Source organism: Verticillium dahliae, genomic scaffold (assembly GCF_000150675.1).
Source record: "Verticillium dahliae VdLs.17 supercont1.6 genomic scaffold, whole genome shotgun sequence".
In the NCBI taxonomy this organism is placed as follows: domain Eukaryota; kingdom Fungi; phylum Ascomycota; class Sordariomycetes; order Glomerellales; family Plectosphaerellaceae; genus Verticillium; species Verticillium dahliae.
Window position 1 is genome coordinate 798,512 of NW_009276926.1, and position 26,224 is coordinate 824,735.

Consider the following 26,224-nt stretch of genomic DNA (forward strand, 5'->3'; position numbering starts at 1 on the left):
TCATACTCTCGCACAACTACCACCCACCGCTTCGATTAATACCTCCTCTGGCAATCTCTCCTCTGGCAATCTCCCCTTTGGCAACCTCCCCTCTGGCAACCTCCCCTCTGGCAATCTCCCCTCTGGCAATCTCCCCTCTGGCAATACCACACAACGTCTCAGCATCCCATTACTGCCCCTTCGGACCCAATCGATTCTCCGTCTGCCCTTCTCACACGTTGTTCTGAGCAAAATTGCTTCTCATCTGGCTCAAAACGCGAATGAACGTAGGCAGGCCCATTTCAACATACACAACGTCCGAACCGACCTGGATGCGAGTGCTCGCACGCTGACCATAGACTCGCACATGAGACCTGTATCTCTGAGGTGAACAAGCCTCGACGAACCCGGCGACGAAGCCACCCGCCAAAGACCAAGGATGGTTCGCCGGAAGATTGACGCCTGCCGCGAAAATAGTCGACTGATTGTTCCATCCAAATGCGATCTGCGGGTCGCCTTGCTGGTACGAGCCGAGCATGTTGACGCCCGCCGCAGCAAACCCGAAAATAGACTGGACGTTGGGGACTCCGTGGGGCACGGCGTGTTGCCCTGCAGCGAAGGCCGCATTGTAGACCGAGAAGCGTTTCCCGATCATGTTGTAAGCGAGTACGCCGGCATTGCTAGCCTCGAGATCAACTGCGTTGTACGCGTTGTTTTCACTGTTGAGTGTCGTGTCCCAATTCACAAATTCATCATCGGCATTCAGAAGGTTGCGCTCGGTCTGCGAGAGCCGCGGCCAACCCTGGTTGACCGGAGGAAGCAGAGCCTCCGTGCTGCCCCCCTTGTTCTTGGCGAGGTCAGCCAGCGCATTCTGGACGATGGGCGTGACGGCTTGAAGACACTGGAGCAGCCTTGATGACGACAGGCCCGACGGTCTTGACGACGGATTTGATCATGTCGAACAGGCCCTCCTGCTCGAGCTTCTTCACGGGCGTGTCCATCAGCGTCAGAAGAGCCGCCTCGCCCAGAATGGCACGCTCAGTGATGCCGCCCTTGAACTTCCATCCCTGCGGATCCTGGAAAGTCGATTCTGTGCCTCTGGGCTTGACGAGATCATGGAAGTCCTTGATCGATTGGTCGAGCGGCCGCACGTGAACTCGGAGGCCTTTTCGAATGACCTGTCCCGGGCCATCCGTGACCTCCAAGAAACCCTCCGTATCACTCTCCGTGAGCTTGCTACCAAGCGTGGTGATAAAAGCTTCGTGGTTTGGGTTGGGGAGCTTGGGCCCGAAGCCGGCGACCTTGGTATCGTTGCTGCGGCCAGGCCGGAGCTTTGGAATCTCGCTCTCCGTGCCCGGGGGCTTCGGGATGTTGCTGAGGGCAAGGCGCAGTGCGGGCTCTGCGACAGCGCCGACAATCTTGGGGCCAATTGTCGTGACCAAGGGAGCAAGCTTCTTGACATAGGCACTCATGCTGTCAAAGAAGCCTTCCTGCTGGCACTTGTCATTGCCCATGTGCTTGAGGCATGCGATGGCGGCCTCGCCGAGAACAGCCCGCTCAGCGATGCCCTCGTGCGCGTACTGAGACAGCTTGCCAATCTCGGCTTCCGTGCCCCCGGCGCCTCTGGCAGCGAGCTTGCCCGCGGCACCGAGGGCCGCGCCGGCAAGGGCGGCAACGGGGACGCCGACGGGTCCGAGTGCAATGGGCAAGGCCACGTCAAGGGCGCTCGTGACGACAGGTGCCACAAAGTTCACAGCCTTGTTCAAGAAGTCGAGGAAGCCTTCTTCGACGCCAGTGATGTTGCCACCCAACGTTCCCGGCCCCCCGCTGCCGGGCAGTAGGGCCTCTCCTCCGTCCGGTCGGGGGCCTGGTGTTGGCTTCGGCGTGGGCGTGACCTTGGCCTCAGCTGGCACGCTGAAGATCTTGAGCCATTCCCTCTGGGGCCCCTCAACTGGCTCCGAACGGACCCGAGCATCAGGAGCGCCGTTGTAGACATCGAGGGCGCTGAGGTATTGCTCAAAAACATTACCTTCAGGGCCAATGACAGACGCCGAGTTCTTTGATCCTCCATAAACGTGCACCCCGATGGCTGTCACGTTTCTGGGATCCGTGGGCCTCTCCAACAGAACGGGCGAGCCTGAGTTGCCTGAAAATGTCAAGGCCAAACCCACTCGAATTGAGACGGCATCTTACTTACCTCCGTAGGTATCAATGGTGTATTGAAGGAGACCTTCAGGGTTGCTGCTGCTAAGTCTAGTGTCCCACGACTCGGCATCCTTGAGGTACATCTCCCACATGACGGCTCCCTTCTCGTCGCTGTGTTGGATGTCGGGGTTGAGTAGGTCACCAGGGTACCCAATGACACCTAGTTTTGCCTGGCTAGCGATCGGTGTCGGACTGTACTTGATCGGGTCCACACCTTCAAAGCCCGACGACAGCTGGATGAAAGAAAGATCCGCGGCCTCGAAAGACCCATTGTTGTGCCAGCTTTCGGTCGTCATGACAGCCTTTCCGGTGCGAAACTCCACCTTGTAGTTACTGTAGATGTCACGGAACTTATCTTTGACATTAGGCTCGGGAGGCATGATGCTCTCCTTGCCACTGTAGCCAATATAGGCTTTGACGTGGAGCAGGCGGCCCAGCCCGTGAGAATGGTCATAGGCACAATGTCCCGCCGTCACCAGCAGGTCCTTGCGAATGAGCCATCCAGTTGCCATGGCCCAGGGGTCGTCTTCCGCTTGGTTCTCGAACCGCAGGAACAGTTTGACAATTGCTAATTCGCCATCGAACCGTCAACACCAAGCAGATATCATCAGGGGGGGAGGGAGGGTCCTCTCACCTCGATAGACGCCACCTGGCATGAAATCACGTTGGACGACTCGCTCCCTGTTGTCGGCGCCAATGACGCTCTCCTGAAAGCTTCCGTGGATCAAAGCCTCGGCATGCTCGGGGCGTGTAGGCGACTTATGCTCTTCGTTATCAAGCCCCCAAAGGTACACTCTAGTCCTGGGTTGGGCTTCAACGTCAGGGTGAGATGTGCCATTGGCACCGTTGATTCCGTTGATCGTCATGATTGAGAAAGTGATATAGAATGCAGATCTGAGTTTGGCTGAAGATAAAGGTAGAATGAGATGAGTCTGAAGAGACACGGCTGTTGAGGATGGATTGTCTCTCTCTTATAGGCACCGGCCGATGAACATTTCCCCTCTTCAACCAGAAGACCACTTCTCCTCTGCCTGGTCTGACTCCAGAGCTGAGGTCGTCCATCAAGGTGCGGTGATCAGTGCCTCATGGGTACACTGTTGCCCATCTCCATATCCAAGTACTGGGGGTTAGGTTGGTGGTATTCGCACAACCAAACTGTCACTCCCTGCTCCTACGAATTGGGAAGCTCAGCCAGCCAGCTTCTCTCAAAGTGCATGGCTAAGGAGGTAGCATTGGTCAAAATCTGGAAAATCCTGTGAAGTCAGCTTCGCTCTTAAGCAGATGTCTCGCAGCACGCGGGGTTATGACGCGGTGAGAGCCAGCTCAGCACTTGATGTGGTCAAGGTACAATTGCCCCCATAAGCCTTTCATTGGCCACTTGGTACTCAATTAGCCACTGAAGCAAACAAACAACACAATCATTCAAAGTCAACAGCCACTCTAGTCTTAGTTTCACCGACAATCTCAACACGACTTGGCTATAGGTGTGTCAACGGCAAGCACTATCGTTTTCCTTACTGAATTGGTGCACGATCTAGACCGAGCCCAAAGGAATGAAACCAGTGGCGTCAGCGGAAGCAGCGACTATGCTCACCACACACATGGGCGTCCAAGCTCGAACAGGCAATGCGAGCGGCATGAAGCCTAGCTGAGAGCCCTTCTCTGAGGACTTGTGAGCCAGCTGACGTCCCAAAGCAAGATCTGAGCTATTGGAATCTGAGTGTAGAAGCCCTTCCGTCAACTATTAAGGCTTCCCCATACATGAAATGTCTTACCGCACGGCGCGCACCGAATGTGCTGCTCAGCTATCAGCTTTACATTGAGTGCTGACATGCATGACGACTAGTCCATCGCGTCGGCCGATCGTTGCTCTCTGCCCTACGCATGGTGTAAGCGCGCGGGACCCCTTTAAGCTTAAGCTGTCTGAAATGGGACGTGGCGATTACTGTGCAATGTAATCCTCACGGCGTGTGGGCGCAGTCATGAGACCAGGGGTCCCGACCTAGGTATGGACTGGGACTGGGCCGCGGGGAGTTTATGCAGGCTGGGTCAATATTGTTCGTCGATTGAAGTCTAAATCTGCTGCCCCTCCTCCCATTGCGATAATACCCATAAATCTCGAAGAAAAGCACGCTAAACGATGGCCTTTGCAGATGATTCATGAGTAGACCTCTATGGCATCCTCCAACGCAAGTGTAATTGTCTCGACCGCCTCGTCGGCCTGGTCCCGGAGACTCGGCTCGACCCAACGCACCAGTGCATCGCTGAGTGACAGGTGATCCTCCAGCAGGAGTTCCAAGCCCAGCCTCGCGAAAGCCCCGGATTGCAGACGGTCAAAGGCAGGCTTCTTTCTGATGACAAGCTCCGTCGCCCGCGGGTTCGTGATCACCAAAGTCTGCTCGACCAAGTCGATGATGGCCTTAGAATCTTCCTTGGAGAATTGTGTTTCGATGCGTTTCGCATTCACAAAAGCTTTACGGTTGGCCGCGTGGACGTTGAGGAAGTTGGTGCCAACGATGACGAGTTTCGGGACGTCGAGTAACCCGCCTTCAAAGGGGTCGAGGGCCGAAATCAGTTTCTTGACTGCTGTATCGATTCCATTGATATCCCTGGCGACAGACTCGCGCGTGACTTGAATAGAACGCGAAAAGTCTTCGGAGAACTCAGTCGGGAGCGTGCTGGCGAAAGTAAGGGGCAGACACGCTAAGAAACCCAATATGCTGTGAAGGTGCATGACGAAGGCTGCGCGAGTAGCCCAAACTGAGCTGTAAGGGGCAATTGAAGGTGAGCCCGATGCAGCAGGTTTGCGAAGCATCTTATGTACCCAGGCTATTCGACGCGCCATGCAATATCATGCACGCAAGGGAGGTGATCAATTCCTCAACGCACCATCTCGTTGTCTCTGATCTGTGCGATTGGAACAAGGGTCCTTGAAGAAGACATGCGATGCAAGCTATGGCATTCCGACTCGATCGAGTGAGACATGCAGAGCGGGTGTCGAAGGCGTACACAGCCCGACTCCATCATTAGTAGACCACCAAGTGTCTGGTAGACGCAAGGATGACTGGCCAAGGGTGCCATGTATAGCAACTGGATTCTTTTGGGTTCATAACGTGAAAGCGACAAATTTAAACGATCGGGATCATAATCTGGGGCACCTTGGCTTACCTATTCTGTCGTCAGTGTTACTAATTGAGGTCAGATGGCCGCTAACAAATGCTGCACGTTGGACTTGGATCCCTGAACGCACAATCTGGCGGTACAGCGCGCAACTCACGCCATAGGAATGGCAGGGTTGCAGTCTCTAGCGATGACCTTTGGAATTGCGAAACGCTTCACCAAAACTTTGGACTCACATTTTCCTTGAGCCTTCGGCAGAGCTGGAACTCTGCGACAACCCAATCTTGCGGCCTGAATGCTGTCCTATGCCTCAGTTAGGAACAGCAAGGAGCGGCCAGGCACAATGGGTTAGTATTTCATCAAAAGATTCTCCCACACGGAGGCACACCACAGTGGTCACATGTTTGACATATTAGACATTAGTATCCGTTGCATCCTGGCTACCCCTGAGCTGGGGACTTTGCCCTCGGCACATGGGCGACATCAGGCTCTCGGACAACACTAGCGACATCTGTTTCCTTCGGCATAGCCGGCTGCTTGGACCTCTGCTTCTCCGACATCTCTGGCTGCTTCCCCATCACGATAGGCACAGCTGCATCCGCAGGTGGCGCCGCTGCAGGCCTCGCAGGAAGAGGGGGCGGCGGCTGTTCGGCCTCCACGTCCGTCGTCGTTGTCGTCACAGCTGGCACCTTGGGGAGCCCCGCACGGCCAACCACCAGCATGCCAGGAGGATGTTCAATTTTGCCCAACTCGGCCTCCTCCTTCCTCACGCGACGGCACCGCACGATCGCCCAGGTTGCGAGGGCCGCGATGATGAGACCAGTGCCGCCTAGACTGGCGCCGATGGCAATCTTTTGCCAGTCCTGCAAGCCAGATGGGTATTCCCAGTCATTGCCACTGCCAGGCCGCATGTCGCTGCACGGCTGGTACGACCAGCAGTTACGCTCCCCGACCTCGTCGGAGCTGGGGACGAGAGCGCCATAGGAATCGAACGGGACAATGTTGGACTGGCTGTCGCCTCCCAAAGATAACGGCGCCATGGCCAGTTCCTCGTTGGCCAGGTCGAACACGGTATACGTCTTCTTGAGCAAGGAACCCCCAATGACCCAGTCGCTGTCATTGGCGTCGTTGGCGGATCCCGACGACGTGTTCTGGCTCTGGATGCCGAGTAAACACAACGGGTTGGCCTCCTCACCATCCTCCAGGTACCAGCTGTTTGAGTCGAGAGGCCAAACGTCGGCAGGAATGATCAGATCCTTGAGGTCAACCGTCAGCGCGTAGCCGCCCACGCCGCCGAGCTCGAGGGCCACCTGGCCGGTCATGTTGTCCCGCCACGCGCAGGGGACGGTGGCCTGGCCGCTGTAGTAGTCGACCTCGGCGCGTGCCAGCTCCCAGATACGCTCGGCGATGCTCCACGGCAGGTTCGACAGCAGGGTCGGGGGTGAGACGGCAATGTACGTGCCCGTACCGAGGTTGGCGAGCGGCTGCAGGATGCGGTTCTCCGTGTCAAGGCGCGAGCCGTTGATCGAGGCAACCAGGGCGTAGAAGCCGACGTACTGCATGGCGTACTTGTAGACCTGGAAGCGCTGGAGCCGGCCGGTATAGCGGCTCGCGTCGACGGCGCCGAGGAGCAAGGAGCCGGAGGCGGTGTCTTCGTCTTCGGTCCAGAGGCTGAAGGCCGTCGAGTTGATGAGGCCCGTCTCGGTCATGCGGTCGAGGAACGAGGGTGTGCCGTAGGACGCGTTGTAGCCAAGGGCAAGGCGGCCGAGGCTGAGGTCGGTCTGGCGGCCAAGTCCCATGGTCAGGTTCGTAATGTCCGTGTCGCCGACAGAAATGGTCTCGCGAATGTCATCACCGCGAACATAGTACCCTGAGGCATAGAACTCGTCAAAGCTGTCGACGGCATCGCGGATAAACGTCTTGGACGAGAAGGTGTCGAAGCTGCCGTAGTCGCAGCCGCTCAGGAAGATGTTGCCGTCGCATGCTTCCTTGTCAGGCACCCAAGTGTTGTAGGAGTAGAGGTCGAGGGCCAGGGAGATTTCCTGAGGGGGGTTGCCGACGGTAACATTGACGACGTAATCGAGAACATCAGCAACAAAGTTGGTCTTGGTCTGCACTTGACGCCTTGGCGTGCTGGTGAAAGGAGCGCGATGCCGCGAGACGGGAAATTGGACCTGGGCAACAGCGCTGGCTACCAGGAGCAAGAGCAAAAAGCGAAGGGACGCCATCGCAAAGGAAGGCAAAAAAGAGTGTGTTTGGGCCAAAGCGTGGCTAGAGGGGGTGTTGCATGCTGCTACTCTGTTTCCACTGGAATGTAGATGATGATCCCCCTCAGTGTAGGGCTGATCATGGTGGAGCGCGAACTGCTGTGAAAGGCGAACAAAGGGTTTGAAGATGGAGGGAAGAGGGCGAGAGGGGGAGACCCAGAATGCCGACCCAGTCCGACCCAGTCCGACCCAGTCCTTCACAGGGGTCGCCCTGATGCTTGTGATTGACTTTCAGGGATGTTGGGCAGAGAGAAAGAAATGAGGGCGGGGGCTCGTCCACAGCCATCTTGGCCTGGCCTGTTTGCTGTGCCGCCTGCGCCCCACGCTGGCGCCTCCTGAGCTGCTCGGTGGGCGGCCTGGCTTCTCGGTGGGTGGCCTGGCTTCTCGGTGGGCAGCCTAGCTTTTCGGTGTGCAGCCGGGGTGTTCCTTCCCCTTTGCGCCCCCTCCATTCAGTAAGGTATCGGTAAGAAGAGGTGAGATCAGTTTCACCGAGAGGACTTCCCTTGATCTGTTGCCTGGTATTGACCATCTCTCTACCTACGACCAAAGCCTTCCATCGAAACTGGTTCATCATCAACAAAAGACACACCGAGCGCCCTGCCTGCACGAAACCCAAATGAAATCCCTGTACCGAATCCCACCGAATCCTACCCTGCTCTAAACCTTCTGAGCTTCGGGGACCGCCTCCGCAGGCTCTCCCATTTGCGCAGCGTCCTCGGCCGGCTGCACATTCTTGACATCTTCTTTGGAGGTCTCAGCTTCCGTTGGCTCAGGTCGGTCTACCTTGGTCTCTTCAGTCGACTTGGCATCAGAAGGCGCCGCTTCGATCGAAACGTCCTTGCCAGAATCATTGTCCGCAATGACTGGCTTGGTGGCTGGCACATCGGGCTCCTTTTTCTCGACAGCTTCGTCCTGCTGTTCGCCTGGCGCAGAATCCTTCTCGACCTGAACATCTTGGGCCTGCTCGGCGGGCACAGACTCCTGCTCGTTGATCTCCCTCACGGGCTCTTCCGCGTCCTTCTCCGCAGGCGCATCCGCAGGCTCCTCTACGGACGTCTCCGAGGGCTTCTCGACAGGCTCCTCTACGGATTTCTTCGCGGCATCATCCGTGGTCTCAGCCTTCTTTTCGTCCTGTTTTTCGTCCTGTGTCTCAGCTCCGTCCTTGTCAGAGGCAGGCTGCTTCTTCGAAAAGATGTTGTAGCTGGGCATCGAGACCTGTCCAAGCGACGACACGGCAGACGGCACAGAAGGCATGGATGGGATCTGCACGGCCTGCAGGTTCGGCATGTTGGGCAGCTTGCCGGACCACCAGCTCTTCGAGTCGGTTCCCGTCTGCTGAGCGATGGCGAAGAGGTACTGCATGTATGTCTGCTTTTGTTTCTCGGCATCGTCGCCGCCGGCCTCGCCGTCGCTGGACAGCGGTACGAGCGACGAAGCAGCCGCAATGTCCAGGGGCGACTCGTCAGGCACGTCACCGTCAATGGGTGCGTCGGGACCGCCCTTCTTCTGGGCCTCCTCGGCACCCTTCTCACCAGCCTCGAGCGTCTCCTTGACGGTGTTGTCCTCGGCAGCCTCCTCGGGGGCGGGCTCGCGGAACTTGGGGTCGTCAAAGACGTCCTCTTCGCTGAGGAACCATTTCTTGACGAGCTGCGCTGCCTCGTCGGTCATGCGCTCGTAGCCCTTGTTCTTCTCCGGTCGGAACATGGACATGTGCGCCTGCACCTCGTCTTCCGAGGTGCGCATGATGCACCGCGTGAAAATGTCGCTGGCGGGGTGGTCGCCTTCGGGAATGGCGCAAAAGGTTCGCTCCGGCACAAAGTAGCCTCCGCTCCACGTGCCGTTCTCGCCGAGCGACGTGTAAAAGTCCTTGATGCCGACGCCCTTGAGGGCGGCCATACGATCGAGCCGACGACTGAGCTCCTTCTGCTTCAGCAGCGTGCCGACAAAGGTGAAGTGGTCAGACAGCCAGGCGAACGAGTGGCCGACGTTGCCGCGGTTGATGTACGCGAGGCCTTGCCCCACCGACTCCATGCTCGAGCGGTAGCCCTCGACGACCGTGTCCTTGTTGATGTTCTTCATGCTTTTCATGCCGCTAATGATGGCCTCGCGGTGGATGTACGCCGTGACGCCGCCGGCGGCGATGGCGCCTACGGTGCCTGTGCGCACAGCCACGAGCTGCCACGTCTTCCAGGCGGGGCTCGAGGAAGGGTTCGACGCGACGGCGGCGCGCCCTGCGGCTCTCTGCATGCCGAGGCGGCTGAGGCTCGCCGGCGCGGCGGCACCGAGAGCGGTCATGACGTTGAAGACGCTGCTGACCTTTTGGTAGTTGGAGAAGGCGCCGTAGACGAACATGGACCGCGCGAGGCCATTGTATGCCGTGTCAAAGGTGAGAATACCCTGGATGAGAGGGAAGATTGGTGTGTTGTCGTCGGGGCTCTTGTCAGCCCGTTCGCTGACGGCGCGGAAAAGCGTGTCGGCAGCCACGAAGCCACTGAACAGTGTCAAACCAGCTCTCGAGTAAAGTGAAGGCCGAGTACACTTACCCCATGGAGTGTGCTACGAGAACAACACCGACCTTTCGGTCGTTGGGCGGCCATGGTTCATCGAGATGCTCTTTGCGAACATCGATCACTCTCTCCTTGAGCCTACACTATGCGATCAGCCTCGCTTCACAGTGTTGTTGCGTTGTGACCTCGGGGGGGCCTTACCATTCCAGAAAGGATTCGGTGGCTTGCTCAAGCTCGCCTTTCGTCTCATACTTGGGGTAGACGACTGACTCGACTTTGTGGTCGGGGACCTGTTTGGCTACTTGCTGTTTGAGGTCCTGTAAAGGGTCAGTAGATGCTGGGCGCATTTAAGAGTAGGGAAACTCACATAAGGGAATTCTTGGAAGGTATCATCGTCACCCTGCAATATTGATGTTAGGAACAGATGGTGCAGAGAGCTTCAGTGACACTCGCCTTGAACCCATGAATGAAACAAAGAAGCAAAACTCGTGACATTGTGGCTGCCAAAGCGTCGACGCTCGCTCTGTTGGTATCAAAGGCAAGTAAGTTCTAGGTACAAGTTGTTCGCTAGGGTCCGAGTCAAGAAAGACAATAACAATCAGGTGTATAATGCCAATGCCGAGATGCTTAGGGTAGTATTGAAGAAACAGAAATGCCGAGATGCACAGAGGATAACAAGGATGATATACGGCGAGGGATTTGGATGCTCCCAAAAGGAGCAAGGCGAGGCCTTGCTCGTCGAGCCTGACAGAGAAGTTGGATGTGCCAAGGTTCAGCCACACTCGTGGTGCACGATGGTGCACAAGCGTGTGGCAAGTGGCTGCCCCAGGCCAATTAGGGCCCGTTGGGACGTCACTGGTCACGTCACTCGCCCGTTGACCCCGGCGGCCCTGTGACGCTGTCATGATTGACAAGCCTCCAGCCGCCAGCTTCCCTGCTGCTGGTCGCCGCTGCACCATGCCTGAGATCGTCACTCGGGGAAGATAAAGTGTGGTGGATGTCCCCAGCTGCCATCGATCGAGCTTGGGATTTTCGATCCATCATTGCATGTGATGGCCGCCCTGGTAAGCGAGCCGCTCGCTGGGCTGGCTTGCGCGACCCAGCAACCAGGAAGCGAGGCAATGAAGCGGGAGATGCACAAATCCTCCCACGCTGGCTCACTGGTGCTGCTGATTTGCTCAGAGCAGGGGACCGACTCGTTGCCTGTCGTCAAATTCTGCCCGATGACTGGGCGCCTGTTTGACTGGGCAGAAGATTCGTGGCTCCACTACAGGCTGCTCGTTGGACGTTGCCATTCAATCACGATCATGAGAGGTGAACAAGACTTGGTCTGTGATTATGCCCGGGGTTGACTTTAGTTAGGTATACACTGGTGACCGCGATGTGAGTGAAGCGACTCCTCGATATATCAACATATCGGCATTGAAATCCAAGCTATTTCTGGGAAGGCCTAGTCGTGAACGTATCACGAAGACACTTGTTAACGAGAAGAGCATGAGGCAACGTCAGTCAGGTTCGAGGCCGACGTAAACCGCCGAGGCTTCCTACTATCTTGGCGCTCTACTCTGGGAGGACACAGACACTCCATCTGCTAGAAATCCGGCCAACGAGAAATCGTCGACCCCAACCTCAAGCACTTACGAACGTGGATTACAGAAAGTCGATTCTCAAAAGACCAGCGTCCCTTAGAAGATCTTGCCCTCCGTCTGCTTGAACTTGGCAACATTGACGTTCCTCCAGAGAAGAACGCACGCAAACGCGATGGGCATGAGCGCCGCGCCAGCAATGACCATGTTCCTCTGGACGTCGCCATACGCAGTGACAATGGCCTCTCGGATCTCCGAGCCCCACTCGTAGCTGAGCTGGACGCGCAGGTCGCCGTAGATGGTAGTGGCATTGGCCTTTGCGCTCTCAGGAAGGTAGTGCTCGATCTTGCCGGGCATCTGGTTGGTCCAGATACCGCCCGAGATGGCAGAGCCGACGGCGCGGCCGACCGAGGAGGCGAGGCCGATGAGAGCGAGCATGACGGTGACTTCGTTATGCGAGACGACGGACATGACGGCGAGCTGCTCGCAGATGATGATGGTGCCGGCCGAGACGGACTTGAGGATCTGGCACATGATGATGTAGCCGATGTAGGAATCGGGCTGGCGGAAATGGATCAGGAGGCCGGTCGCGAGCGCGGCGACGGGCACCGCAGCAACGGCAATCCACTTGTAGTGGTTGGTCTGGCGGATGAGACTGTGAAGTATCAGCAAGATGACAGAGAATATGAAAGAGGCGAGGCGCGGCGTACACTCCGACAATAGGACCCCAAGTGCAGGAGGCAATGGTGTAAATGTTCAGGATGAATCCAGCCTGGCTGATGCTGCGCTGGTGAACAACCTGCAGGTACGACGAGAAGAACGAATCCCAAGCGTTGAAGCTGAGGAACAGGGCACCGGCGACACCGCAGGCTCCGATGATGGTGCGATCCTTCAGGTTGACCCACGGGACGAGCGGCACCGAAGCGTACTTCTTCTCCCAGAAGCCAAAGGTCGCAAGCAGAAGAGGACCCAAAATGATCATGGCAATAATGTAGCCCGTCTTCCAGCCGTTCGGTGCGTAGGACACCAAACTGAAGGGTAGCAAGAAGAGAGAGAACCCGGTGACCAAAAGGAGCATGCCGATGACGTCGAACTCCTCAAAGTAGTACCGGCACGACTCCTTCCACGTACGAACGCTCACGGGAGAGACGAGCTCAATACCCTGCTTCTTGGCTTGGTTGAGGTTGTACCACAGCATGATGCAGATCAAGGCACCGAAGAAGGGGAAGATGATGGCAAAGGATCCGAAAGCCCAGCGGAACGTGCTGTGTTCGTAGAAAAGCTCGGCCACGATGGGACCGGCAAATGCATTGCCAATGTATGCCGTGGAGTTGAGGGCAAAGATGATCATGCGGTTGCGTAGGGACGTAAAGTCGGAGATGAGGACGGTGTGGATGTATCCGATACCACCACTTCCAACTGTCCAAAAGACCTGGGCAGCGGCATATGTCTCGACGTTGCGGCAGAGGGCCATCATGATCAGACCGACTGAACATAGAATGTGGCACAGGAGGTAGCCCTCCATTCTTCCGAAGATGTTCAAAATCTTGGCCAAGGGCAACTGCGTCACGCCGTACATCAGACCAGATACGATGCCAGTTGTGGCCGTCAATCCATGGCGCTGAAATTCGGACGTGACGTATGGAGTGAGGTTCCGAGAAAGCTGCTGCTGCATCGAGTGGGTGTACGAGGTGATGTAGATGCTGTAGCCTGTCAGTACTTGGACGCAAACATTGATTAGAAGTGAAGAAAGGATGACCCACATGATGTACATGACGACGAGGGCCTTGTAAGACCATGCCGAAGTAATAGCACGAATCTTCTCAACACCATACTGCTTCTCCTTTGTATCGTATTCAACGTCCGATTCTTCATCCTTGGGCTTGTCTTGCTTTTCGTCACCAGACCTGTCATCCGCAACGACAGCGGAATCCTTGGCGGCAGCCTTCTCGTCGGCGCCAGTGTGGCTCATGGCATGGCCGAGGGCAGGCCCTGGCTGACCAGCCATATCTTCCTCGGGTCTGGCAGACATTCTGGGCGTCGTTTGTGGTATTTTCCCTGTCCTGAAGATTTCGTCGGGGGTTCAGCGCAGAACACAGCAGTCAGCGATCGTCAGAATCAGGGTCGCAAGACCACGAGGGACTGTCTCATGTCTTATAAGTGCAAGGCACTTGCAGATCCCCTCGGTTGCCACAAGGGTCGGAGACCGGAGTTCGTACGACCTTTGCACGTCCTTGAAGTTGCATTGCCAGGACGCACGGGAACGGCGCAAAACAGAGCCTGGGCTGGTCGATCACTGCCCAAAGCTCGTGTTCCCCCCTTGGACAGTCTGTCACATTGGAGCCCACCCTCGGCTTGAATCCTGCGGTTGTGTACATGTGCGAGCTGTGGACTTGCGGGTCAAGCTCGCAACGGAGCAACATCCTGCAACGGTAGGGTAGGGTATGTTGTTGTGGCACCACTTGTGAGCGCCTAGCCCACTAGATCTGGAGCTTTTGGTCCAACAGTCCAATGATAACTCGGGACATGACTGTTCAAAACCCACAGATCGTCATGTTCAGTTGCCAAGCCGGATCAGATAACGGCACGTCGCTTGGACGACCCACAGCTTCCGGATCTGATAACTTTAATCTCAGCCACCATCACGCGCCAACGGCAGCCATTTGACCCCTTCCATGCACCTCAATCGCCGCAGCGCTCCAACTGAGAGCTACCAAGCCGGCCAACAGACCCACACTGCTCCGACAGCGGTAGCATCGCTTGCCTGTTGAGGTATTTCCTCCACTTGTTGCGCCCCGCCTTCTAGAAGAACATGCCGGCCTCCGTCCGCGTTATCCCGATCACTCGCTATCAGGTATTTTCTGACGCTATCGTGACCTGTTATCCGGCTTGGCAATGTTCATAGTGATTTATGAGTGGCTGAGACTAGAACCAGGTCCACCAGCATCTTGAAGTAAACCCGAGTCATCTCGCACTGCGCGTTAGCTCGGATTTCTTGTTCTGGATCGCTGTGAAGGTCAGGCTTTGAGCATGGTGGTGTTGCTTCTAACCCGTGTAACTTTCATGTATGCTATATTCCTTGACAGGCCAAATTTGCCCTAGCGGGCTGGAGACGCTGGCTTGTCTTATTGAATGGCGAAGCTCCGCTGTCGGTGGTCACCACCTCCTGCTGACGATCTACGTGCTAACCCCCCCGTCCACATTGGTATGCTGTTCGCAATGCAGGCCTGGCTGCTTCGCAGTCAGAAACGAGTCATCATCAGTGGGTATGAGTTAGGTGCATGCGAGCCAGGGTGCACTGACTCACCTGCGTCTGTTTTTTTTTGGTCTTCTTTGTCAGTAAATGCCTGTACAGATTTTTCAGTTCTACTTTGGGAATCTGCCGTCCTCCACGGCCGACGGGGTCCGCATTATCATCAGAGACACATGGTTGGCAAGTCAGATCTCATGTGAACCGAAGCTCGGCTCACCGTACAATGCAACACCAACGTTGCATTGATCCCTGCTGCATGAAGAACGAGACGATTGTTTTCCGGGTCTCTTCTCTGCATGAGTGAACTTCACATACCAAGCTTTACAGCATACGTAGCGCCACATCGAGTACAACATAACAGGCGCCAATCACCGTGGACTAAGGTACTCACTGGACATCGGGTTACAGCCCATTGCACAGGTAAGTTTGGTAAAAAGCTGCGCTCTCGTGTTAGTCTCCCAAGAGCTTAAATTTTGCTTGCATGGGTGGAGCCATAGTAGGTCCCGAATAACATTAACGTTTGGTTTGTTTCGATAGACTACGAGCGTGAGACCCTGTGGTCCGAATAAATCCTGCGGTCGTAATCTCCCCGCCGTGTTCCGGGGACTTAGCACGGAGGTTGCTGTGCATTGTTTTCTCTTCAACATGAAGTCGGATTCCACATTTCAGCCCATAATTGCCCAATAAACTTCAGCTTCTATGTTCTAAGGACGGTGAGATCCGACTACAATGATTCATAAATCAAGTGCATTGCGAGTACCATTGGTTTTGCGCCTTGCAGGTAGTCCCTGACTGACAGCAAGTTGCGCCAGTCCAACCTTGCCCGCCACATTGCGCCCAAGCAGCAGCACAGCTTCCGCTACCGCTAGGAGGGGGGCTCGCCGGGGGAGATGGAGTTGTTGGGGGCGAAGGAGTGCCAGACCCAGCAGTGCAGGTGCCAGTTCCCACAATGCAGTTTCTCTCGGCCGCAGTTCTGAATCGAGTAAGTCAGCCATGCCCACCCCATGCAGCATGCACCAGGAGACCTCCTCGGGTCCAGAAGCGACTCACATTCCAATAACGTAACAGTGGCGAGCACTGCGTGGCAAGGTCAAACTTGCAGGTGACCAGTTGGCAGTGGCAATGTTGCTGGTTTCGAAGGGCTGGTATCCACGGCCGCGAGTGTAGTCGTCGATCAGCATATGCCACTTGCTCGGCGTGATGTTGTCACGGAACACCAAAGGTCCTTCGCCAGCGGGTAGGCCCTGACCAATCTCGTTACGAATGACGGTCCAGGGTCCGTTCAGGGTGCTTGCGCGAGCTTGCTCTACGAGGTTGTTCGGTCCGTTCTTTGCTGAAGCGGTAGAATATGGACGACGATGGGTCGCGGAAGACGGTGGCGTCCATGCCGGCGCCCGTGAGCCACTTCTCGGCAGGGTGAAGCTGACAAAGTCAGTGGTAAAAGAGCGCATGATGAACAAACCTTCCCCCTGAATGGATGTTAGCAGTCATTGTAATGCAAGAGAATTATGATGAGCCTTAAGATTGCACGTCCAGTGGACGAGGTCTAGAGAGCGAGGACCCGCATTAGTAACTCTAAGACACTCTGATTCGAGGTGATAACGTACAGCGGCTGGTTGCAGGATCCCATATGGCATCTAGGGCCCAGGTCATGCCAGCGTTGCTTGGACTCACAATCCTCAGTTGGGAAGCTGACCAAGTTCTCAAGTTGCTCGACTCCCACACGACAAGACCTTTGGACCCATTGGAGGTGTAGTCATCACCTACATCCCAGCCCCGAGGGTATACTCGGAGGTCCGTGGCGATAATCCAATATTTCTTGCCGTCTTGGCTGCGAATGATACTGGGATCACGCACACCCTTCATCCCGACAGTGGAGCTCAGCACAGGCTGGCCATTGTTTACAGTGGTCCAGGAACCTGGGTTGTTATTGTTCGATACGGCCATGTAAATTTGTTCGCCGTTGGCAGTTCCCTCTCTAGTGAACTGTTGGTGTCAGTTGTGCACATTCGAGACGTCTTGGCGGCATTGCGTCCAGTGAACTCACATAAACCATCAAGTAGTCGCTTAATTAGTTGTCCATTCTGGCGACTCTCCAGTGATGCGGGCACCGCAACAGTCACCCAAGTCAGGGCGGCGAACACAAAATGACACAGCTTCATTGTGATATCAAGGTAATTGAAGTTTGGTTCAGTACTCGAGAAATGTCGATCAATCTGGTGCCATGGCTAGCACCGCGCTAATATTTGTAGTTTGTTCGGCTGGCCAGGGAGGGCCATGGGTCTAAATCTGCAGTTCGTGATCTCTCGACGTGATCAACGGAACAGACAAGTAACTACACGTGGAAGTTCCACAGAAATCACCCAGGATGGGCCAACGGTGCGTGAGACTCCGATTTGTTCCTCCGCCCGAGCATTTTAGGACCAGCGCAAGCACGATTTGGTCGGGTTGAAGGAGCCGGTATTGGTGTGCGAAGGACTTAGGTCGCAACAACCACAAGTGTCCCATTGATGTGACCACACCTGCAGTATGTGCCCCGGGTCTCTTGCATGAAGAATTCGGGGAATACACGGTGTGTTTCTTGGAGTTGGGGGATTTGAAGAATAAGGAGACTTAGTCAGTTTAATGACTCTCAACATCATCATACGGCCAAATCTGGTACACGGAGTGGTATCCGCTCTATCATGTGCACAAGCTGGATTCAAATGACTGGCTTCAAGAGCGGATACTCGGGTCTCGGTATTCTTCATGTATGCATAGGGGAGAGCTCATGTGCCTAACAATTGTGCTCAGTAACGGCACTCCTAGATTTCCAGATGTCACGTACTGCACATGTAATTGGATTTTCCGTCAAGATTGTATGTTCAATGCATTCACCGACGCATAGGACGATGAAGCTCGATCATTCAGGGACTTGGTGGCAGCAATGTATCATTTACTTCTGAGCGGCTCGTTGATGGTCGCTTAGGTTACAGATCTGGGCCACGATGGTTCTCGCTTCTCACTTCAACAGAGCCAGATTGGCCTTTGTAAATGATGGGACCCATGTTGCGATCCCTTTGAGAAGTTTGACTCAGTACTCTGTTGTCTATCCAACAAGAACGTCTCATGGGACGCACGCGAAATTATCAAGGCAGGGTTTCCGACAGACTGGACATCGACCCAGAGCCGCCACTCACTTATGGGTATACCACTTGGGGAGATACGGAAGTGGCTGTTGGAATTCCTAGGTCAGCGAACTGACTCGTTGTATTAAAATATGGCGGATACGATTCCATGATGGATGTAGGGCACCATGTAACCGTACTTGAATCGGCCAATGCCATCTTTTTCTGCAGGTGCGTAGGTCACGCCTGATAAATAATGAGCATGTTGACAAACATCTACAAGCGTGCCAATCATCGAGAATACATGCTCTATCAAGTGGCAAGGCCCAGATCGCGGCATACTTCCTGCAATCTGGTATGGAGAAGTATTATTCGGACATTAATCTGCCAGCGGATACAAGCACCACCGGCAGCACCAACTCCGTTTTCTTAACAAGGAAATATTCAAGAGGTGTTAAGATGAGCATGGAAATAAACGTTTACTATTGAGTACCCCAGTAATGTGAGAGTCTCCTTATGACGATTTTTGTCGTTGAGAGCTTGCTCGCGGCACCTGTGTTTGTCAAATTCGCCCGTAGACTGACTATTCTGACTACCCTTTCATTGGAAACTCTAGTCAGCATGGTCAACATCACGATTTCCCTCCAGCTTGCTTTGGGTGCGTCCAGTCTAGTCTCATCTGACGGTCTCAATGCTAGAGCCAAAGCACGCGGCCGCTACTGGGGCACGGCCATCAACCCGTCGGTCATGAGCGACAGCCGCGCCAACCCCATCGCCAGCAACGGCTAGGATTTCGGGTCATACACTTGTGAGAATGAGATGAAGTTCGATGCCCTGCAGCCGTCTCGTGGCACTTTCAATTACGGCAACGCAGATCGTATTGTTGCGCAGGCCAAGGCGAACGGCATGAACATGCGTTGTCACGCGCTCATCTGGCATTCGCAGGTGCCCTCCTAGGTCAGCAACGGCAATTTTGACCGCACGACCATGATCAGTATCTTGGAGACGCACATCCGCAACGTGGTGACGCACTTCAAGGGTAATTCGAGATCGGATACATAACAGCGTGGGTTATTCAATATCTGACGGGTGAACCAGGAGCCTGCTACGCTTGGGATGTCGTCAATGAAGCCCTTAACGAAGATGGCACATACCGCACCACTGACTCGGTTTGGTACCGCACTATCGGAGTCGACTACATCCCGCTGGCGTTCAAGGCAGTCAGGGCCGCGGATCCCAACGCAAAGCTGTATTACAACGACTACATCTGTGACCGCCCAGGTCGCAAGGTAACCGGCGCGCAGAACCTCATCCGCATGGTCCGGGATGCTGGTGCACCCATTGACGGCATGGGACTGCAGGGCCACATGACCACTGGGCAGATTGGATCGCTTGCTACTCTGACTGAGAATCTCTGGGCATTTGCTAATTTGAACGTTGACGTTGCGTACACGGAACTTGTCAGTATTATTCCATGTACCGACAGCAAGGACTTGCCTTCGAGCGATTTCGAGCCCATGAAAAGACCAAACTGCTGAGACAATCGTGCACTTTAGGACATGGTAGCCCGCAGCGGCTCAAGCCAGTTCCAAAAGCAGGCCACAGATTGGGCCACTGTTGTTCAAGCCTGCCTCGCTGTCGCGCGCTGCGTCGGCATCACGGGTTGGGGTTTCACCGACGCGCACACCTGGATCGGCGGCGGCAACCCGCTCATTTGGGACGCAAGCTATCAGAAGAAGCCGGCCTACAATGCCATTCTCACTGCATGGGGTAGCAGCAGCGGAACCCCTCTCACGACGCCCCCGACGACGCCACCCCCATCTGGCAACGTAAGTACACCTGATGGGCGTCGTGACGTCTATTGAAGGAGAAAGGGAGAAGAGCTGACCATGTTGCTTACGCAGTGCTCTCCCCTGTACGGCCAGTGCGACGGACAAGGCTAGACGGGTAGCACATGCTGCAGCCAAGGGACGTGCCGCGCCCAGAACCAGTGGTACTCGCAGTGTCTGTGAGCGCACGCCTGGACCGGTCTCGCAGGTGCAGTAGTCTGCGTTGACAGGCCACATGAAGAAGACCCGGTGGGCATGTTGGCCGTACAAGTGTGCCATGATTGATGCTTGCCATGATTGATGGTTGGTAGGGATTCGAAATGGTAGGACCCCTCATTGATCTGACGACTAGTGTATATGAGTGAAATGTCGATTCTCATCACCCAGAGACCTATCAGAGAATCTCGTCCATGACCACGACAGTAGGGGTGCAGACGGCAATCGAGATGGATTCTGTCAAACGAGTTTCTCAATGTACACTAGTGGTCTGTCGAATAACTAGCACCAGGCTGTTAGGTCGAGACCAGGGGATCCTGGACGGCGCCAGGCACAGCAGCATTGTTCATGAGGTTTTGGGTTCATGTGTCTACCACTACTGAGTCAATGACGTCGTTGAATTCCATGTACCCGTCATGACATGACCGCCATAACCCAAACCAACACTTCAAGTCGCAACTCCCGGTCAACATTGAAGCCGTGGCCGACCAGTCAAGCCATCTTCGTCACGTTTTCCGACTCTTACTGAACAGAAAAGCACAATCGGACATTATGGCACCAAATGGAATCAGTGGACAGCATGGCGAGCCAGCATCGCAGTCGGTCAAGAAGCGGGTGCTCATCGTCGGAGCAGGCGCTGCAGGGTGAGACGACGGGCAGAGGTGAACATGAACGGTAGCTAACGTGTGACAGCATGTCGGCGGCTCATCACCTGTCGCAGCACCGTGACAGGTTCGACGTGACGCTTATCGATGCCGTGGATTACTGCGGCGGCCAGGCCTTCTCGATCCCTTTGGACAAGGAACGGTACGGCGCCTCGTGGTGCAACCAGGGCGTCCAGGGCGGCTCTTACATCTTTCATCACACGTTCACCATGTTTAATCGCCAGGGCTACCAGGCTGACCCTGTCAACCTGCACGTGTCCTTTGGCAAGGACGAGACGTTTTGGACTAATGTCTTCCCGACCAAGGTGTTGGCCGAACACCAGAGTGAGGTCCAGCGCTTCGCCAAGGTTTTGAAGTTTATGCGTTGGTTTGAGGTCTTCTTCGCCTTGCTGCCTCTGCGGCTCGTCCTCAAGATGTTCTTCTTCTCCGAGGATTTCATCAATATCGTCGCTCTGCCCATGACTGCGCTCTTTCTCGGCACTGGAAACGCGACGCCCGAGGTCCCGGCCGTCATGCTCGAGCGGCTGTGCACGTCTCCCACCTATGGCATGTGGTACCCGGCCAACGAGAATACGGTTGTCGACAATAAGCCGCCGATGGTTGTGTTCCCCAACTTTTCCGAGTTTTACAGCACGTGGAAGCAGGATCTCGAGTCGCGCGGCGTGACGGTCCGCCTGTCGACCGAGCTGGACGAAGTTGTCGAGCGCAGCAAGAAGGGCGTCACGGTGCGTCTGCGCGCAAGGCGACCGGCCGAGGACTCGCATAACCCCGCCGGCGCCGACCAGGACATTCCGCCGCAGGACGAGTTCTTCGACGAGCTGGTGCTGTGCACGTTGGCGGACACGGCCAAGCGTGTGCTCGGCAAGACGGCGTCGTGGCGCGAGCGCAAGGTGCTGGGGTCGGCCAAGTTCAGCGACGATATCACCATCACGCACAACGACTCGGACTACATGAAGAAGCACTATGAGAACTTTTACCGCGACGACCTCGCCATCCGGGATACCAATGGCGTCGACCAGTCGGGACGGCTCGAGGAGGCGAAGACGAGCTTCCGACCAATGTACTACATCAAGATGTACGACCAGGACCGACAGAAGCTCGAAATGTGCTTCGACACGACAAACTACCAGTCGCAGTTTCCGGAGAAGGTGCCGTTTGAGCAGCACGTTTTCCAGACCATCTACCTCAACAAGGACCGCGACAGCGAGCTGTGGTCGGACAATGAGATTGCCGAGGACAAGATCATCCGCAAGGACTGGTGGCACCAGCTGTGCCACAGCTACACGCACTACCTGCTCGTCGTGCCCTGGATCATGTTCCTGCAGGCGCGAAACAGCGTGCGCTTCGGCGGTTCGTGGACGCTCGTCAACGCCCACGAGGTCGCCATTATCTCGGGTCTCGCGGCCGCCGTGGACCTGGGCGCCGACTACCCCGAGGATCTCGAGAATGACCGGTTCGCGTTTCTGTGCTTCCGTCTGTACTACCTTCTCGGCTACGGTAAGTGGTACCGCCGCCAGTACAGCAAGGGCGCGCCGACGACGCAGCTTGCCAGAGACGGAGCTAGCTGGCCGACGAGCACGTACGGAGGTGTGTACCAGGGGCCTGGCGTCGCGACTCAGGAGCGGAGGTGCTGGAGGCAGGAGATGAAGACTGGAAGGAGCACCGACAATCTTGCGCAGGATAATGGCGGTAGGAGTCAACCTTGAACATCGGTCGGTGGATGTCCAGAAGCGAACAGGACATGGACGGCGGCTCTGGCTGGTGTGTTTGGGTTTTATCAAAACGTGAGAAAGCATGCGTCCAATGACGATGCAGTCAAAGATGGCCCGGATAGGAGTCTTCTTGAGCGAAAGATTGCTATTTCTGAGCCTGACAAATCCTCGACTGAAATTGACGTGTGTATGTTTTGCTCGGACGAAGCGGCGTAACGTTGACCGCCACGATGACCAAGATCTGAGCTCAAGCCATTGATGGTGGGTAGTCATCTTAGTAGAGGCTGCAGACGGCACAAAGTCAAACAGCAAATCAACCCTCATGCTCGCAAATCAAGCCGAGGCAAAGATTAGAGACGACTAGGCATGGCCATCTGCGGGGAACCCCTCGCGGGGGCGGCATGTAGGGCGTTCCAAGGCTAATCCACCTGGCGGAAATCCTTGCCAAGGATCACCACTCCAGCTCTCAGCCCTCTGGGTTGCTGTGCTGCGATGGTTGCCAACCGAACCTTCGGCCGCTCGGATGCCACAAACAGCAGAAAGATTCCGCTATGGAAGTCCGCCAGCGGTAGAGTTCCGCATGCGGCTCCCCAACTATCCAAGAGTTTGGCGCCTCTTTTCAGGGATCTGGCTCCTGACGAGGGGCACAATTGGGCGCCCAAAGACTTGGCGCCAGTCATCTCGACGATATTCTCGGTCTTGAAGTCTATATTTTCACCTGTGTATCAATATTCTTACGTCTGGATCATGGGATTGAGATCTGAGCCTCAATCACCTCGGTAAACCCGCTTACAGGCGGCCCTGATTGCGTTCTGGCAATAGCACGAGCAATACTGTCCCATGTTCTTCCAGGGCCTCTAGTGGTAATCGCCCATCTCGCGGGAGACTGTGCAGTGGTAGTGGTCGTAGTAGCGGCATCGGCATCAGCAGGCAAACCATGGGGGTTTTGACCATTGCTTGGCGGTTTGCAGCCCTATTTACCTTAGGTATAATCAACGTATAGCATCTGGAGGGAGCTCAGGTCTCTCCCCAGAATCGCAAGCGTTTCTCCTCAACAATTTCGTACCAACTGCCAGCAGATACGTCACTCGACGTAGGCAAGTTGAGATGGACATGCAAGTCTACCCTCATGGCCCCCCGCCGTTCGCCGTTCGCCGTTCGCCAAACACCTGATTTATAGCGTCGCATTTCAAGTCTTGTTGAAGCGTATCCCACGCCCTGCATGACCTTCCCTTCTCGGAGGTGCCAGCCCTCGTAGTCTCAAGGATGGATGCAGCGCTCTCGTGAAAATCCGGAGGAAATCGCGCGGGAGGCCGCAGTGATCTCCACCACATCAACGCCGTCCACCAGCATGTCACATCACGCCTCCCCACTGCGGCTAGAAGCCAGGCGAGGCGAGCAAGTTTAGGCCGTGCCTCTGCACCATTTCATCAGGCGGCGTCGGCGGCTGGAAATCCGGCAGATCTAGAGCCTTTGCTCTCCGTCCAGTGACGGCGAAGACACAAGGCCAAAACGCGGGGTTGGTCCCGAACGGACGACGATCTTTTCCCCCCCTGCCACCTCGTGTCACCATGTGGGACGACGATGATCGTCACATTTTCCTTTGGTCCCAAGCGAACCGACTTCGGCGCGCTCACGCCGGTCAAGTAGTGAGTCAAGCGGCAGCCGTCAACGGTCGAGAGGGGAGAGGGGAGAGGGGAGGGGATGCGCTCAAGCATTTTGTGCAGGCGGAAAAGATAAAGAGGAGCCATCGCCACCCTGACACTACCTTGAGGGCAGATGTGAGACCTTGAGAGATAGGAAGACAAACCGAAAGACGTGAGACAGGCACGGCGTGTCTATTTGTCGCGTTGACTCCTCTCCACCACATCTGGTCAATACGGAGACGCCTTGTTTGTTTCCCGACACGTCACGATGCAGGAAGAACCACGAACGCAGCATCGGCACGATGATCGTGAAGAGTCAATCGCCGGCTCCCTCAAGGCCGGCAATGGCTTCGATCCCGAGCAGCCCTCGCCGGCGCGCATCGCCGACGCCAGTGTCCAGTGTCCGGCCCACACGACTGAGCGCAAGCTCCTAACCAAAATCGACCTTCACGTCCTGCCTTTCCTCTGCGTCATGTATCTGCTCGCGTTCCTCGGTATGTCTTAACGCGTCGCTCTGTGAAGCTCCCTGGACTGACCGAATCGCGCGCGCAGACCGCGTCAACATTGCCAATGCCAAAGTCTTTGGTCTGGCGGAAGAGCTAGAACTCGACGGCAACCTCTACAACAATGCGCTAGTCGTATTCTTCGTGCCCTACATCCTGCTCGAGATTCCTTCCAATATTCTGCTGAAAAAGTTCCGACCTCATGTCTGGCTCAGCATCAACATGTTCGGATTCGGGCTCGTGACCCTCCTTCAGGGCTTCGTCCAGAACTACGCCGGCCTCATCACGACTCGCTTCTTCCTCGGCGTCTTTGAGACGGGCATGTTCCCTGGTGCCTTCTACCTCATCGGCATGTGGTACCGTCGTCACGAGGCCCAGAAGCGCTACTCCTTCTTCTTCAACTCGACGACCCTCGCCGGTGCATTTGGCGGTCTCCTCGCCGCAGCCATTGGCAAAATGGACGGTCTGCGTGGCTTCCGCGGCTGGCGCTGGATCTTCATTCTCGAGGGCGGCCTCACCGTCTTCGTCAGCCTCTTCTTCTACTTCTGGCTGCCCGACTTTCCCGAGGATGTCAAGTGGCTCAAGACGGACGAGCGCGAGTTTATCTCTGCCCGCCTCCGCATCGACCAGGGCGCCGCTGCTCATGATCGCAGCATCACCCTACGCGACGTCGGACGCGTCTTCAAGGACTACAAGGTCATCGTCGGCGGCTTCATGTACTTTGGTCTCATCGTCCCCGCTTACGGTTACGCCTATTTCGCGCCGAGCATCATCCGCACGTACGGCTACGACGCAATCCAGACACAGTTGCACAGCGTGCCACCTTGGGTCGTGGCCTTTGGCTTCTCCATGGCTGTCGCCACCGTGTCCGATCGCCTCCGCCATCGCTTCGCCTTTGCCGTGCTCGCCATCTGCATTGCCATTGCCGGCTTTGGCATCCTCATTGGCGTGCACGACAATACGAAGCTGCAGTATGCCGCCCTCTTTCTCGTTGCCATGGGTGCCTACACGGCCATGCCCATCATTGTCTGCTGGTTCAACATGAACCTCGGCGGCCATCATCGACGTGCCGTCGGCAGCGCTTGGCAGGTTGGTTTCGGCAACATTGGTGGCATCATTGCCGTCTACGCGTTTCTCCAGAAGGACGCCCCCAAGTACATCACCGGCTACAGCATCTGTATCGCGTTTACTGCGCTGAGCATCTTGGCCTGCGTCGTCTACGGCATCGCGTGCCATGCAGCCAATCGGGCGAGGAACAAGACTGCAGGCCAGACTGTGCTGACCGAGGAGGAGAAGACAGAGCTGGGTGACATGTCGCCGGAGTACCGATATCTCCTGTGAGGGAGGCCGTGTGTTCTAGGTGTGGGTTCCCGTTGCGGTCATGGACGTTGCCTCCTGATACCCTAATGAGAGGATTGTGAATCATGTTTGCCACATTGTGCTTTCTGATGCTCTTCGTATAATTGCTGTTGTGTGTCGTGTGGTTACATTTCGGCACGATTGTTTGTCGTGCTGGTCGTGTCATGTAGTTTTGTGAGTGTGATGATCATTTGCTGCGAGAGTGCGATTTCGAGCGACAGTGCCGCGATGTTTGTCTGGCCAGAATCTTCATTGTGGGTGCCGTTTTTG

General features: G+C 55.8%; 9 protein-coding genes across 9 annotated transcripts; 3 read left to right on the forward strand and 6 right to left on the reverse strand.

Moving 5' to 3' along the window:
• Nucleotides 1-211: 211 nt before the first annotated feature.
• Nucleotides 212-3,050, reverse strand: VDAG_03803 (uncharacterized protein; the record flags this gene model as incomplete). The annotated part of the gene is made up of 4 exons (XM_009653887.1): nt 212-812; nt 943-2,125; nt 2,177-2,752; nt 2,819-3,050. The coding sequence occupies 4 exons, from the start codon at nt 3,048-3,050 to the stop codon at nt 212-214; spliced, it is 2,592 nt and encodes an 863-aa protein (XP_009652182.1).
• A 1,292-nt stretch (nt 3,051-4,342) lies between these two features.
• Nucleotides 4,343-4,918, reverse strand: VDAG_03804 (uncharacterized protein; the record flags this gene model as incomplete). The annotated part of the gene is made up of 1 exon (XM_009653888.1): nt 4,343-4,918. One exon carries the CDS (start codon nt 4,916-4,918, stop codon nt 4,343-4,345), a length of 576 nt encoding a protein of 191 aa, XP_009652183.1.
• Nucleotides 4,919-5,744: 826 nt separating this feature from the next.
• VDAG_03805 (aspartic proteinase) lies at nt 5,745-7,645 on the reverse strand (the record flags this gene model as incomplete). The annotated part of the gene is made up of 1 exon (XM_009653889.1): nt 5,745-7,645. Exon 1 carries the CDS (start codon nt 7,530-7,532, stop codon nt 5,745-5,747), a length of 1,788 nt encoding a protein of 595 aa, XP_009652184.1. The 5' UTR covers nt 7,533-7,645.
• A 583-nt stretch (nt 7,646-8,228) lies between these two features.
• VDAG_03806 (uncharacterized protein) lies at nt 8,229-10,983 on the reverse strand (the record flags this gene model as incomplete). Its single annotated transcript, XM_009653890.1, has 5 exons — nt 8,229-10,062; nt 10,115-10,216; nt 10,280-10,395; nt 10,446-10,478; nt 10,768-10,983. 5 exons carry the CDS (start codon nt 10,981-10,983, stop codon nt 8,229-8,231), a joined length of 2,301 nt encoding a protein of 766 aa, XP_009652185.1.
• A 780-nt stretch (nt 10,984-11,763) lies between these two features.
• VDAG_03807 (siderophore iron transporter mirB) lies at nt 11,764-13,750 on the reverse strand (the record flags this gene model as incomplete). The annotated part of the gene is made up of 3 exons (XM_009653891.1): nt 13,428-13,750; nt 12,375-13,367; nt 11,764-12,319 (listed from the first exon to the last, which is right to left on the reverse strand). Exons 1-3 carry the CDS (start codon nt 13,694-13,696, stop codon nt 11,764-11,766), a joined length of 1,818 nt encoding a protein of 605 aa, XP_009652186.1. The 5' UTR covers nt 13,697-13,750.
• Nucleotides 13,751-15,658: 1,908 nt separating this feature from the next.
• Nucleotides 15,659-16,973, reverse strand: VDAG_03808 (endo-1,4-beta-xylanase; the record flags this gene model as incomplete). Its single annotated transcript, XM_009653892.1, has 5 exons — nt 15,659-15,890; nt 15,968-16,386; nt 16,525-16,554; nt 16,592-16,903; nt 16,965-16,973. The coding sequence occupies 5 exons, from the start codon at nt 16,971-16,973 to the stop codon at nt 15,659-15,661; spliced, it is 1,002 nt and encodes a 333-aa protein (XP_009652187.1).
• Nucleotides 16,974-19,011: 2,038 nt separating this feature from the next.
• On the forward strand, nt 19,012-19,967 carry VDAG_03809 (endo-1,4-beta-xylanase; the record flags this gene model as incomplete). The annotated part of the gene is made up of 4 exons (XM_009653893.1): nt 19,012-19,063; nt 19,123-19,484; nt 19,581-19,853; nt 19,929-19,967. The coding sequence occupies 4 exons, from the start codon at nt 19,012-19,014 to the stop codon at nt 19,965-19,967; spliced, it is 726 nt and encodes a 241-aa protein (XP_009652188.1).
• Nucleotides 19,968-20,621: 654 nt separating this feature from the next.
• VDAG_03810 (uncharacterized protein) lies at nt 20,622-22,810 on the forward strand (the record flags this gene model as incomplete). The annotated part of the gene is made up of 4 exons (XM_009653894.1): nt 20,622-20,713; nt 20,763-22,423; nt 22,550-22,633; nt 22,716-22,810. 4 exons carry the CDS (start codon nt 20,622-20,624, stop codon nt 22,808-22,810), a joined length of 1,932 nt encoding a protein of 643 aa, XP_009652189.1.
• A 1,550-nt stretch (nt 22,811-24,360) lies between these two features.
• Nucleotides 24,361-25,936, forward strand: VDAG_03811 (pantothenate transporter liz1; the record flags this gene model as incomplete). The annotated part of the gene is made up of 2 exons (XM_009653895.1): nt 24,361-24,586; nt 24,645-25,936. The coding sequence occupies 2 exons, from the start codon at nt 24,361-24,363 to the stop codon at nt 25,934-25,936; spliced, it is 1,518 nt and encodes a 505-aa protein (XP_009652190.1).
• Nucleotides 25,937-26,224: the final 288 nt, after the last annotated feature.